At 46.3% G+C, this 13437-nt stretch overlaps 1 protein-coding gene across 1 annotated transcript in view; it reads right to left on the reverse strand.

Moving 5' to 3' along the window:
- The window catches only part of SPON1 (spondin 1), a 343817-nt gene that overhangs the window by 12460 nt on the left and 317920 nt on the right, over positions 1–13437 (reverse strand). The window contains 10 exon segments of the mRNA XM_040328285.1: positions 4273–4437; positions 6480–6492; positions 6494–6514; positions 6516–6649; positions 8464–8571; positions 8574–8633; positions 11854–11909; positions 11911–11972; positions 11975–12007; positions 12009–12038. Of these exon segments, the coding sequence (XP_040184219.1) occupies positions 4273–4437; positions 6480–6492; positions 6494–6514; positions 6516–6649; positions 8464–8571; positions 8574–8633; positions 11854–11909; positions 11911–11972; positions 11975–12007; positions 12009–12038 (682 nt within the window).

The raw sequence follows: 13437 nt of genomic DNA on the forward strand, positions 1-13437 counted from the left end.
TCATTTTTCTCAGCACGTCGTAGTGTTTTATGTCACCGCGTTTTGACACGAACGGATTTTTAACCGATGGAGTGTAGGCAAGACTGATGAAAGTCAGCTTCATCGGATATCCGATGAAAAAATCCATCGGATTAGATTCCATCAGATATCCGATCGTGTGTACAGGGCTTAAGACGACCCGAATATAAGCCAAGGCACCTAATTTTACAACAAAAAACTGGGAAAACGTATTAACTGGGAAAACTTATTAACTGGAGTATAAGCCTAGGGTGGAAAATGCAGCAGCTACTGTAAGTGGAAAAGAGGGTCAACAATGCCCATTTGCAGGCTCACCGTGCCCATTGTATGCCTCTGTGTGCCCATTGTATGCCTCAGTGTGCCCATTGTGTGTCCATTGTATGCCTCACTGTACCCTTTGCATGCCTCACTGTGCCCATTGTATGCACCACTGTTCCGATCTGCACACCTGATCTCCCGCTGTTTCACGCAGTCAGTCGGTGGACGTCCAGTGTAACAAAGCCTCCTCCTCGTTTTTCATCGTCCGTGATAGACGGAACACTCAGTTTCCCAGCAGTGAGTCAGAGTTCAGTGTTCGGGAGGAGGCGGGGGGCATTGTTACACTGGACGGTCGCCGACTAGACTGACGTCACAGCGCTGGGAGATCAGGTGCATGAGGCTGCAGATGGAAACTGACTCAAGTATAAGCCTGCAAGGAAAATAAAAAAAAAACGTAATTTTTTGCTTGCACTTGATAGGATGATAGAAGTCGGCAGAGCGTCTGCTCATTTACTAAGCTCTGGAGCAACTACAACTTGCAGAGTGCAAGAGCACAGTCTATTTGCCTTTAGTAAATCAACCCGACTGTGTCAGATTTCTCCTGCTTACATGATACATGTGTATGAGGTATACCACCTAAGGGAACAAGAGTCCAAGGACTCCCAGGGAAGTTGCAGTCCACTGGATTTATACCCCTAAGGGGAAGGCGGGTTCAGACCCTTGGCAGGGTCTCCCGGCAGGTGAGCCCATAGTTTGACTGGTGGAGGGCACTTTTTTTTTGAGCGAAGTACACAATCTTCACTGGAGTTTGCTATTGGATCCATGATTACTCGTACAGAGTGTATGGACATGAGCACAAACTAGTGGACTGAATGTTATGATTATCACTTCACAACGTCTATTAATATTATACATGAAGGATTGGATAGTTGCTATGGTCATTTTAGCTGAATGTTGGTTCTGAATATAAACTTATGCTTCACTCTTTTCATTATGTCACTATAAGAAGATCCATATAGTTATATTTGTGTCTTCACTTTCTGACTCCTTTGGAGTCATCACCAGTATTGCCATTCATTTTGTTGTGCTGAAGCCTAGATATTGCAGGTATCAGCACCACTTGTTAACACTGTAATTTGATTACCGTATTTATCGGCGTATAACACGCGCCCTAACTTTAAGAGGGAAGTTTCAGGAATAAAACTTTACACAGCTCCCTGCGTATAACATGCAAGCACAGTTTACCCTCTATTTTCGGGGTAAAAAAGCGAGGGTTATACGCCAATAAATACAGTATTTGTTTTATACTTTGGGTTATATTTGAGTTGTGAGATCTTTTTGGAGAGGTAGAAAAGCCCGGAGTAAGGAAAAAGAAACCTAGACGGAGGGCCGGATGACAGGGTTAAAAGGGTTTGGATCAGTAGGAGTTGTTAGGTACAGTAGGTTAAAGTAAATAATAAGGGAACAGCTACTGGATTGGTGGAGTGGAGGAAACGGGAGGGGCTTCAGGGGTAGACCAGTAGGAGGATCCTGGTGAGATCTTCACTCATGAGAGAGAGAGAGACTGCGTCAGGACAACTTCTCTCCCTCCCTCCCCTTTTTGTGGTTAAAGGGGTTGTAAAGGTTTGTTTTTTATTTTCTAAATAGGTTCCTTTAAGCTAGTGCATTGTTGTTTCAATTACCCTTTCCTTCGATTTCCCTTCGGATGATGGGGGCAAGCTTACTGAGGGAAACAGGAAGTGAGAGATTCAGACAAAGAAAAAAACAAAGAAAAAAACATTTAGAAGGGAAATCAAAGGAAAAGGTAAGTGAACCAACAATGATCTAGCTTAAAGGGGTTGTAAAGGTTCGTCTTTTATTTTCTAAATTGGTTCCTTTAAGCTAGTGCATTGTTGGTTCACTTACCTTTTCCTTTGATTTCCCTTCTAAATTAAGGTCACCAGATTTTTTAAATGAAATCCGGGGACATATTTTTTCTTTACTAGTAATGGCAACAATCAGCGACTCTCACAGCCTCTCAAGTCTTACTCTTTGGGCTCCGGCTACTACTGGATGGGGAGCAGAGGAAGATCACTCCGCCAGGGAAGGCAAGGAGATAGGCAGGTGGCTGGCCAGGACTTGAGCCAAGGCAGAAGAACATGTAAGCGGAGCTGAATGCGATGCGCCCGATACTGAAGAAATATTCCCTCCGCTCCGACCAGCACATGATCATCAGAAAGGGGCTCAGATAATGGGGAAAAATACAACCCCCCTATGCTAGTAGGCACGGCGGAGCGGGGGGTGTAATTCTAATTTTTTTATTTTAATTCTGCACTGACTGTCTTTGAAATTGCCCCTGTCCCCTATTAAATCCAATCTGGGGACAAAACCAGGGACAGACTTGGTTTGGGGACAGTGTCCTCAATCAGGGGACTGTCTCTTCTGTAACTGGGGATATCTGGTCACCCTATTCTAAATGTTTTATTTCAAGCAACCTCAAGCAAGTTTGTATAATTGATCACCTACCTACTTTAACTACCTTAATACCATTATATTGCAGAAAAACAGCAGGCAGCAGGACTAGGGTTGCCACCTTTTCTTCAATCCAAACCTGAACACTTTAGTGGCGCACAGCAATTTATTTTAAGGGGGAACGCTGTGGAATCTGGTGTAAAGGGGAACCCTGATGTAAGGGGGTTTCTGCTCACCAAAGCTCTCACTTACTTTAGAGTTCCCAGCATTTTCCCTAAATGAGGGTTCCCAAAGCCCCCCTTACATTGGAGACCACAGGGCACCCCTTCTATCTGAGTGCACACACTCACTCACTCAGAGGCAAGAGAAAGAAGGAAGGAAGGAGGGAGACTTCAGGCATTGGATGGTGATCTCACTCTCCCGAGGATGGAGGCTCAAGCATTGACACCTTTCATCCACAATGTATCTGCCGGCTGCTGAGCTTCAAATTTCCAGGCCACACATCCCTTTCCCGAGCATTGAATGCCAGGTAATGGAGTGTGGCTGGATAGACAGAGGGGTAAGGGCAAAAGGAGCAAGAGGAAATCAAGCCCTCTCTCCTCTCCTGTTCATGTATGGGGGCGGGGCCCCCGTGTGCAGTCCCGACTGTGGTACTCAGTGACTTGAGGAACTTCAGTTTATTCTAAATAATATGTCCGTGTTTCAGAAGGTCTGAAACCCGGACAGACGATTGCAAACCAGGACTGTCCGGGTGAATTCCAGACAAGTGGCAACCCTAAGTAGGACTCCGGGGCGCCGTTTATAAACAACACTGCAGAAAACAAAAAAACATCCATACAGGTAGCCATTGAGCTCTTTAACCACTTGCTTACTGGGCACTTGGTTATATTGCCCACTTGGTTATATTTCCCAGGCCAATTTTCAGCTTTCAGTGCTCTCACTCTTTGAATTACAATTGTGCCACTGTACACTGTACCCATATGACATTTTTATCATTTTTTTTGGTGGCATTTAATCACTACTGGGATTTTTTATTGTTTTTGCCTAACACGAAAATTTCGAAAAAAAACAAAACAGTTTTCATAGTTATGAAACCAACTATTCTTCACATATCCAAATTTTAATTGGTCTGAAAATGTGGAATTCATTAGAAAATTGTTGGAAAGCAACATGGTTTAAGATCATAGTTCTGGAATTTACAGTCAAAGCTTTGTCGCGGAATCTAAACAAAATAAAATTTTACGAAACTAAACTAAACAAATTCCGAAAAGGAATTAGTGACATAATAAATCTATCCAAAACAAAACAGATTTTTCCGTTCTGCACATGTCTAAATCATTTGGATAAACTATGAGGAACATGGTTCACTATGGTAACCTGCCATTACTCTGTAATAACATATCACTCTAATTTCCCAATGCATGACAACATGACAAAAAGAGTATTTATGACTAGCTGCTGTGTGGCCGATACAGTGCCCAATGGGGCCCCAGACAATTCCTGCTCAGATTTAACCATCCAGCACATGAGATTATCTATACATACGGCACTCGGGAAGCATGCACTTCTCCACTTGTTTCAGCTCTTCATTACAGTCCCCAAGTTCAGCCGGTGACTTCAACATCCGCTGTCGTGTACGGGATCCCTTGCCGCAGGTTACGCTACAGTCGCTCCAGTCCGACCATGGTGAGAGGACACATGGGATTGTATCTGATTATTAGAGACAAAACAATTATCAGGACAGTAATGTCGGAAGGGATCTATCCTCTATATGTGTAGCGCCCTGCTCCTGTTGACCCGGGCTCTATGTTCAAATTTAGAGGGTGGTCTGAGCTGATAATTAGCTCAGACTTTGTTAATTAAGGCTAAATCAGCCTCTGTTCCGGCTATCGCTGTGCTTGGAGGGATTTCCCTTTGTTTGCCTGTGGGTGGTGATACCACCACAGGCCAATGTTGGATCTAAGGCAGGCCATGGTGTATTGGGTGTTCTTTCCCCGGGAACAGCCCAGTGGGAGTGGTCTCCAGCTGGGCATGCTGGGGAAGAGTACTTAAGGGCAGACGCCATTTTTTGGGGTCCCTTTTCCGCCTCTTGGCCCTCTTGGCCTCCTGGTGTTGTGGACTTTTAGCCTCGAAACCATGCTGGTCCGAGGCTGCATTCCTGCCTGGGTAGGCCCAGTTGTCCTGATGGGGCCTATGCTTGAGGTAATCCTGTGGGAGGAAGCCACTAAATGGAGGAAACCAGGGGAGGACCTGTCCTGGAAATGACCGAGCGGAAGGCTGGTACTTTGGGAGAGGCCTGGTAACTTCTCGAAGGATGCACCGGTAGCCGTACAATACCTTACAGTATGTGCCGGGAGGCTTAAAGGCTCTAGAACTGTAAGGCTGGATCTCCGGGTACCAATCCTGTGGCAGAGGATCCGGAATCTCTCATCTGAACTTGTACCGGTCTGTGGCAGAGACTGAGATTATTCTTGTCCGGCATCATCCCGGCTGCTAGGCCAGGCGAGAGGGGCCTATCCGGGTGAGCAATACCCACTCGAGAGAAGTGGTGAGTGTGACTTTGAAGTTTAGCAATTCCCTAGTGATCTGCCTTGTGCACCTGAACCTTCCCCTGATCCTCATCCCTCTGCTTCTACAAGTTGTTTGGAAAATAAAAGTGAAAGAAAAAGGATTTGTAACTTGTGGACATTGAACTTTTTACAGACTCTCAACCCCTAGACAACGAGGAACGAGGTAAGGTGCAAGGCCCAAATCTAAACCAGCAGCTCCTACGGGGGTAGTGCTACGTATGCATTATGCATGTAAGGAAACTGCTAAGTGAAAATTCACTTTGCAAAAGTAACTAATTCTTAATTGCATCAAACACATTGTATAAGACAGTTGGCAGTATCCCAAGTTTGTCTGCTGCAATTCCAGAGTGGCTCCAGGTCCAAGGTTGCTCTGGAGAGGAAGCCTCAGCTGAATTGAGCCCAACTACGCTGTAAAGGTGCTCTAGGTTATTAGCTCTGTCACCTATAGATGTTTCTTTTCCACTCAATGCTTTTGGATCTGGAGGAACAAGTGACTCCTAGAGACAATTCTGATGCTCAGTGACTGGCTGTCAGCAGGGCCCATCCTAGGGTCACAGACGCCTTGGTTGCAGTAATATTTCTGGTGCCCCAACATGGCATGGTCATTTAACTAACTCCTCCCTTTACAAATGTTTCCATGGCTACGACTCAAACACAGAGATGCTCCCCTAAGAAGTCTTCTTTAGTGTCCCCCATCCGAGTCCACCCCAGCAGGTGTCGCCCATCAGAGTCCTCCAGCAGGTGTCCCCATTAGACAGTGAGAGGTATGCGCTCTTGTCAGTTGCCAGCAGAAAAGAGAGGCGGGACGGCGAACCGCAGCACTTGCTACATGCGCTCCCACCTCTGGACACAGACAGGGAGGAGGGAGGGGAGCACTTTGGAGCTTCGGCGCCCCCACCTCTGCGGCGCCTGGGTGCGGAGCACCCCGTGCACCCTGCCTAGGATCGGCCCTGGCTGTCCGCTCCATCTGGAGCTTACATAGGGTTGTCTTTAGTAAGCAAAACAGCTAGGGAGTAAAGGAGAAGTAAGTACATGGGCAACATTGGGGGGTGTTAAAGTAAACGTGTTCTTTGCCCTCACTTAGAGGCCAAAAACCATTCAGCATTCATTTGTAAGTATATAAAAAACAATGAAAGGTCTACTGTTGCATGGAAGTCAGTATAGAATAGAACATATACATACGGCACTCAGGCATTCATGCACTTCTCCACCTCCGAGGGTCTCGGTCTTGCACATGGACCCATCCGCTGGAGTCATCTTAATCATCCTGTGTCGCTTTTTCATCCCCATCCCACAGGTGGCGCTGCATTCCTCCCACTCACCCCATTCTGTTACTATACAGCTGCTTGGCTCTGTAAAAACAACAGTAATAAAGCATTGTTAGATTTTTTTAACCATAATTCATTCTGTTCTTGTTTTATGTTCCTCTTTCTCTCTCCCTTGCTGAAGAGTGCTTGTAGCATCAAAAATATAAAAGCAGCTAGATTAACCAGGCTTTACATAATGCTTCAGGGCTGCTCTACTTTGTTATAAATTTCAGAGGATTTTGACCTGCTTCTCATGGTACAGTATGTATGGGCAAGCTATAATGAGCTTAAAAAAGGAACTCCGGCGAAACTCCTCATTTTTTTTTGCCCCGGTTACCTGATGGTGGTATCTGGACATTTCATATACTCACCCATCCAGTGGATCCAGCGTTGACCCACGCCGACATTTTTTCTCTGGTGTCATCGATCCAGGTGCAGCGGGCCTTTGGATGAAACGCTGATAGGTCCGCCCCCTCCTCCTTTTCTTGAATGAAAGGCTATGCCTCCTAGGTTATTCATCGTACAAATCCCAGAAGGCACAGCGGGCAGTGTGTGCGTCATTTGTGACGTGCGTGGGAAGGCAGGATGGACTTTACAAAAAAAACAATAAACAATACCCTATTCCAGCAGAGGAAGGAAGGAGGGGTGGAGAGGCAGAATCATCCTTAAAGTGGAGGTCCCACAAAAAAAAAAAAGCCAGCAGCTACAAATACTGCAGCTGCTGACTTTTAATATATGGACACTTACCTGTCCAGCGTGCCCACGATGTCACCAGCTGAAGCCGAGCAATCGCTCGGCTGCCCCGTCGCCTTCCTCGGTGAGGAATCAGGAAATTAAGTGTTGCGGCTTCACTGTGTGTCTCCAGAAGACAGCGGGGGTTCAGTGTAGGCGCCGGAAGTGGCGTAGGTCACCGAGGTGATCTATGCAAGGAAGTGGGAGCAAATACATTGTATTAGACAGGTATCTGCTCCCTCCTGAAAGGTGCCAAATGGACACCGGAGGGGGGGAGGGTTCCAAAAAGTGGAAGTTCCATTTTTGGGTGGAACTCCACTTTAAGAGGGTGAAGGTCCACGCACCACCCCACCCACGCGCCCAGTATGAGCAGTCGCCACTGGTGCAAGGCCTTGTGAAGTATACAGCAGCTTTCCTACATATCTTGGGGCTGAAGCAAATAAAGTGTAATGTGTGTAGAAGAACTGGTTTTGGGGAAATTCAGTATTCAGTGCTATTTTCCTCAAAATGTCTCTGTGGTCAGTGCTGGGACAGGTTGTCACTAGCAGAAAACGTTATCCTACTGATGGTGTAGTGGTTTGGCCTCTGCCCATGAAGGGTCTCTTAACACATGAAAGGAAAAACATCATGCCAACACTAACACAAAAAAAAATTAAAACTGACCGCATGTGCTTCCCCTGTGCTGCCAACATGCTATGTACTTTATCCCAGAAAGAGCCATCAAATGTGGTGTCATGTTGGGTGCACAGAGCAGTACTGTAATTTACACTATTAGTAATTGGTGTAATATAAGAATGGTAAGTTTTATATCCGGTGGGTAAGATGCTTAGAAATTGGATGCACATCATATTTGAGACTTCTTTTGGTAATACATTCCCACAATGAGATGGCTGAATACTTTAGTCCATCTACGTCAACCAATGAACTAATGCAAGAATCAAGTATGAAGAAAATGTGTATAAATCCAAGAGCCTGACAATTGTTCTTCCTTTTAGATTTGGACATGGTGTCCAAGAGTTAAAATTACTGTTACATTTTTATTTCTGTCTATGACCCCACTGGGGGGGGGTCTCACTTCTTCCCTTCTATTCAAAGCAGCATACAGTATAGAGGTAGATTCTACTCACCACATTCCTCATTGACAATACATTTCTCAGTTTCTTCAGTTGGCACTTTGCACAAAGAGCCATCCTCCGGGAATAGTTTCACGTATCTTTCTCTGGATCGCATTCCATTCCGCAAGAGGCGCTGCAGGGCGACCACATGATCCATTCTGACATCATGCATGTCGATGCATCTGAAAGCAAACATATGGACATAAAGTATACTGATGGACTCCCACTCTGGAACTACCTTGCAGTAAAAAGGAAAAAAGTACCGTAATCATCTAGCACTAGGGTCTTTGAGAGCCTGTACAGACATAACATCTCAATCTGAAGAAATGAACATATTTGTTCTTTTTTTTTCATTTCCCCCCCAAATGATGTTTTAGCATGTCTAATTTTCCATTTTAGTGTGAACTAGATCCATTCACAAAATGCCTGCTGATGGCTGTATTAGCCAGAAAAGCCTCTTCTGTGTCCCAGCACACTGATATAGTTTTACTTTATTGCACATTTGCAGGTTTGCTTTGTATAATCTCTGTATCATCTCCTTTAGATTTACCAAAACTATGTAATGTGGGAGCCTATCTATACAATCCATTTAATTTACATCAAGAAGGCCATTGTACTAAATTAGATTGTACTAACTGATTAGCTTGATGTCTGTAATAAGCTTTAGCCAGGGCTTTTTTTCTCAGAGAACAGGTGCAGGTACTTCCAAGTCACCGCTTGTCTCCATCCCCTACCCAGCTCTGAGCATGATCCTGTGCAGCCAGCAAAAAATAGGTTCCCCCAGCAACAATAGACCCCCAACATAACAATACAGTAGATCTCCAGCAGCCAGCATCAGCAAACACTTCCCTTAACAGTAAATCCCTCCATCGATACCACAAAAAATATCATTGGTGCTTTGCGGAACAGCACATCGCCCAATGATATCATCCCCACCAAACTGCTGAAGGAATGTGCCGACATCCTGGCACCACCCATCACACAGCTTATAAACCAGTCATTTAAGGAAGGCACAGTGCCATCCCTGTTGAAAGAGGGCACAATCCCAGCCCATCTTGAAAAAACCTAACCTGGATCCCAAGGACCCCAACTCACCGCCGTCCCATAACAGGCCTAAATGTTCTCTCCAAGATAATGGAGAAAGTAGTGGTACAACAGCTGCAACAGCATCTAGATACCCACAATCTACTGGATCATTACAATCTGGCTTCCGTCCCGGACACGGGACAGAAACGGCCTTACTCAAAATATGGGACGATGCCCTCGAGGCCGCAGACGAAGGAGAATCTTGTCTCCTGGTTCTGCTGGACCTAAAGCGCAGCCTTTGACACGGTAGACCACAAACTGTTACTGATGCGACTAGCCAAGGTAGCAGAAGTCGCAGAAGGTGATTTACCATGGTTTTCTTCCTTTCTTGAAAACCGATCACAAACAGTTAAATTGGGTTCTTTCACGTCGGAAAAGCGCACGTGTCATGTGGAGTCCCCCAAGGATCCCCCCTGTCACCGGTGCTTTTCAACATCTATCTTCGCCCTCCTCTTTGATATTATCAGTAGCCAAGAACTACTCTATCACTCTATGCAGACGATACGCAACTGTATTTTCGCATCTGCAACAAAAAGGATCATCATCCCAGTTTAGAGAAATGTCTCTCTTTGATAGAAAACTGGATGACAAAGAGTTATCTTAAACTCAACAGTTAAAAAACAGAACTCCTTATGTTTCACGCCAGCCGAAAGAGTCAACTGGCAACAACCTGGACACCCCCGCCCATTCTGGGCCAAATCATCACCCCTAGCTCAAAGTCAAAAGTCTCGGGGTCATCTTCGACACCTTCATGACAATGGACGCACAAATAGGGTCAGTAGTCAGCGGAGCGCACCATCTGTTGCGCCTACTACGCAGACTTATTCCATTTATCCCCAAAGAAGACGTAGCAGTCGTGGTGGGAACAATCGTGATTCCAGACTGGACTATGCTAACGCACTGTACCTCTGACTCCCAAAGTACCAATCTCCGTCTGCAAGTCGTTCAGAATACGGCCGCCAGACTGGTGACTGGGAAATAAAAAATGGGAATCAATCTCACCCTTCGTTGAGAACCCTTCACTGGCTGCCAGTAAAGACAGAATTGCATTTAAAGCACTCTGCCTGACACATAAGTGCATCCATGGGAAGCTCCGCAATATCTTTGCGACAAGATAGAACCTCACAATTCGAATCGCGTTCTGCGATCCACCGACCAAAATCTGGGTCAGGGTACCAAAAACCAAATACAAGTCCAAAGGAGAAAGAAGGTTTGCTTTTCAGGGTCCTAGACTATGGAACGCTTTACCAACCAGCATTCGGTTGGAGGAAAACCACCTGACTTTCAGAAGACAGATCAAAACTCTGCTCTTTTGATGTCATGAGACACGAACAACTAGCGCCCAGAAGCGATTCAGTTCGCATGCGCCGCGCTTTATAAGTTTTTCATTCATTCATTCATTCAACAACAAATGACCTCCTAGCAACATAAGATCCCCACCAGCAACAATAGGATCCCTCACCAGCAACAGTACCCCCCCCCCCAACAACAACAGATCTTCCCAGCAACAATACACCTCTGCCAGTAACAATAAAGTAGATATTCAGGCCACAATAGACCCCTCCCTTAATAGTAGACCCTTCCCAGCAATAATGAACCACCGAGGTAACATAAGACCCCCCAGCAAAAACAGATCCCACACCAGCAAAAACAGATCCCACACCAGCAAAATAGGCATTCCCAACAACAAATGATCCCCCCCCCCCAGTGACAACAGATCCCCCGAAGTTGCAGCAGTAGACCCACCAGCACACCCTTCAGTGCTGGAGGTGCCAGAACTGCGTTTCCCATGCGTTGCCGCTGAAAAAAAGCCCTGGCTTTAGCCATATTGTCCGTGATAGGAGAAGAAGTACATGGTAGTCATCAGGGGCTACAGGCGATGCCTTGAGTTTGCATGTCTTGATAGAGGTGTACTTTTGCGTTTCACAGTTGATCATGGCCTTCTGCGTAGGGACCAGCCTCCAATAAGGAGTCCTAAAGCTTAGGCCTAATCAATGCCGAAACGGCTGATTTATGCCAGAAAGGATGAACTGAACTGTATGGGCTAGTGAATGGAAAAATGTGGCACAGGATTGAAACAGAGACATCTGTGGAGAGGCAAACTACTGTGCTGAAATTCTCCTGTTCAATTCTCTAAGACAACCCTTTTTCAAACCTTTTGACTCTTAAAAGAACTTTCTCAGGGAACCCATTAATTTTATAGAAAAAGAAGAAGTGTAGTGTTAAAACAAAAACTTTTATTGCCCCCATCTTTTATGTACAATATCACGTTTCCTGCCTGCCTACTGTATGCAGTAAGCAAACCTCTGTATCTACCATCAACGCTGCATCCTGGTCCCATGCAAGGTTCAAAGTCCTGCGTGTCTGGCAGCAACGCTGAGATCTAGCTGGGCTTTCAGCATGGCCTGCCTCATTCGTTTTCCCTTTCTCACATGTGGGCAGAACTACAGGCCGACCAGGGAGACCAGTTTTGAAGAGAGGCATGTCTCAGGTGTATCAATCTAAAGAATTGTACAGAAATATTAAAGTCTGCAACAAACAGGTATCCATAACGATGACATTTCTAAATGACATTGTCAAAATCTGTGCATCTTGAAACCGATATTTGTTTGGGACCTTTCCCTCCGGGAATCTGTTATTTTGGCCTATTGTTGTTTGCTTCACAATGAAAAAAATAAATAAAATTGGTGGGCATGTTCTGTAATTAAATAATGCAAATCCTCAAACAATCCATGTTAATTCCAGGTTGTGAGGCAACAGGACACAAAAAATGCCAAGGGGGGTGAATACTTTTGCAAGGCACTGTATGTAGAGGACCTTTGCCTAAGCCACAGTTTATGCAGCTTTTGCAGAAATACCTTCCTGGTGACACGTCTAATAAAAAGTGTTAAAAAAATGTGGGCACTCTACTGTTTCTTGGTATAGGAACTAGGGATGTGCACCGATATATCGGTGCGATACTATCGGCCGAAAACAGCTGTTTTGGCGACATGCCGAAACAGCTTAAAAATGTCGATAATGGGCATCGGGTGCCGTATAAAAACATGGCCGCTTGGCTGTCACGGCTCCGTCCGAGTGCACTGCACGAGCGTCACTGCCAAAGTGTCCCAGTGTCCCTCCTGAGTTCTCCTGACTCGATCGGCTATTCAAAAATGGCTCCAGGTGGCGCCATTACGTAACTGCGCATTCGCCGCCCGGCCAGGGGGATACAAGCCTTCCCGAGCCCGCAGCCGGCTGGGCTCGGGAAAGCTCGTATCCGCTCGGCCGGGCGTCGAATGCGCAGTTACTTAATGGCGCCACCCGGCGCCAATTTTGAATAGCCGATCGAGTCAGAAGGACTCATGAGGGTTACTTTGGCAGTGACACTTGTTGGCTCGTGCAGTGCACTCGCAATAGGCAGAGGACGGAGCCGTGACAGTCCAGTCCTGTCCAGCACAGCACAGCCCTGAGCCCAGCACAGCACAGCCATGTCCAGCACAGCACAGCCATGTCCAGCTTTAAGGTAATAAAGAAGCTGGTGGTGGCAGTAGGTGATGGTGGCAGGAGGTGGTGGGGGCATGAGGTGATGGTGGAAGAAGGTTATGCTGCCACTGTGGCAGGAGGTGGTGAGGTGATGGTGGCAGAAGGTAATGCTGGCAGGAGGTGGTGGGGGCATGAGGTGATGTTGGAAAAGGTAATGGTGGCACCATGGCAGGAGGTGGAGGTGATGGTGGCAGTGGTGGGGCAGGAGGTGACTGTGGCAAGAGCCGATTGTGGCAGGAGGTGGTGGTGGGTGCAGGAGGTGGTGGTGAGAGCAGGAGGTGGTGGTGAGAGCAGGTGATGGCGGCAAGAGCTGGCAGGAGGTGTGGTGGTGAGCAGGAGGTGATGGCGCAAGAGCTGCCAGAGGTGATGGTGGCAAGA

The sequence above is a fragment of the Rana temporaria genome, chromosome 11, assembly GCF_905171775.1.
Source record: "Rana temporaria chromosome 11, aRanTem1.1, whole genome shotgun sequence".
In the NCBI taxonomy this organism is placed as follows: Eukaryota; Metazoa; Chordata; class Amphibia; order Anura; family Ranidae; genus Rana; species Rana temporaria.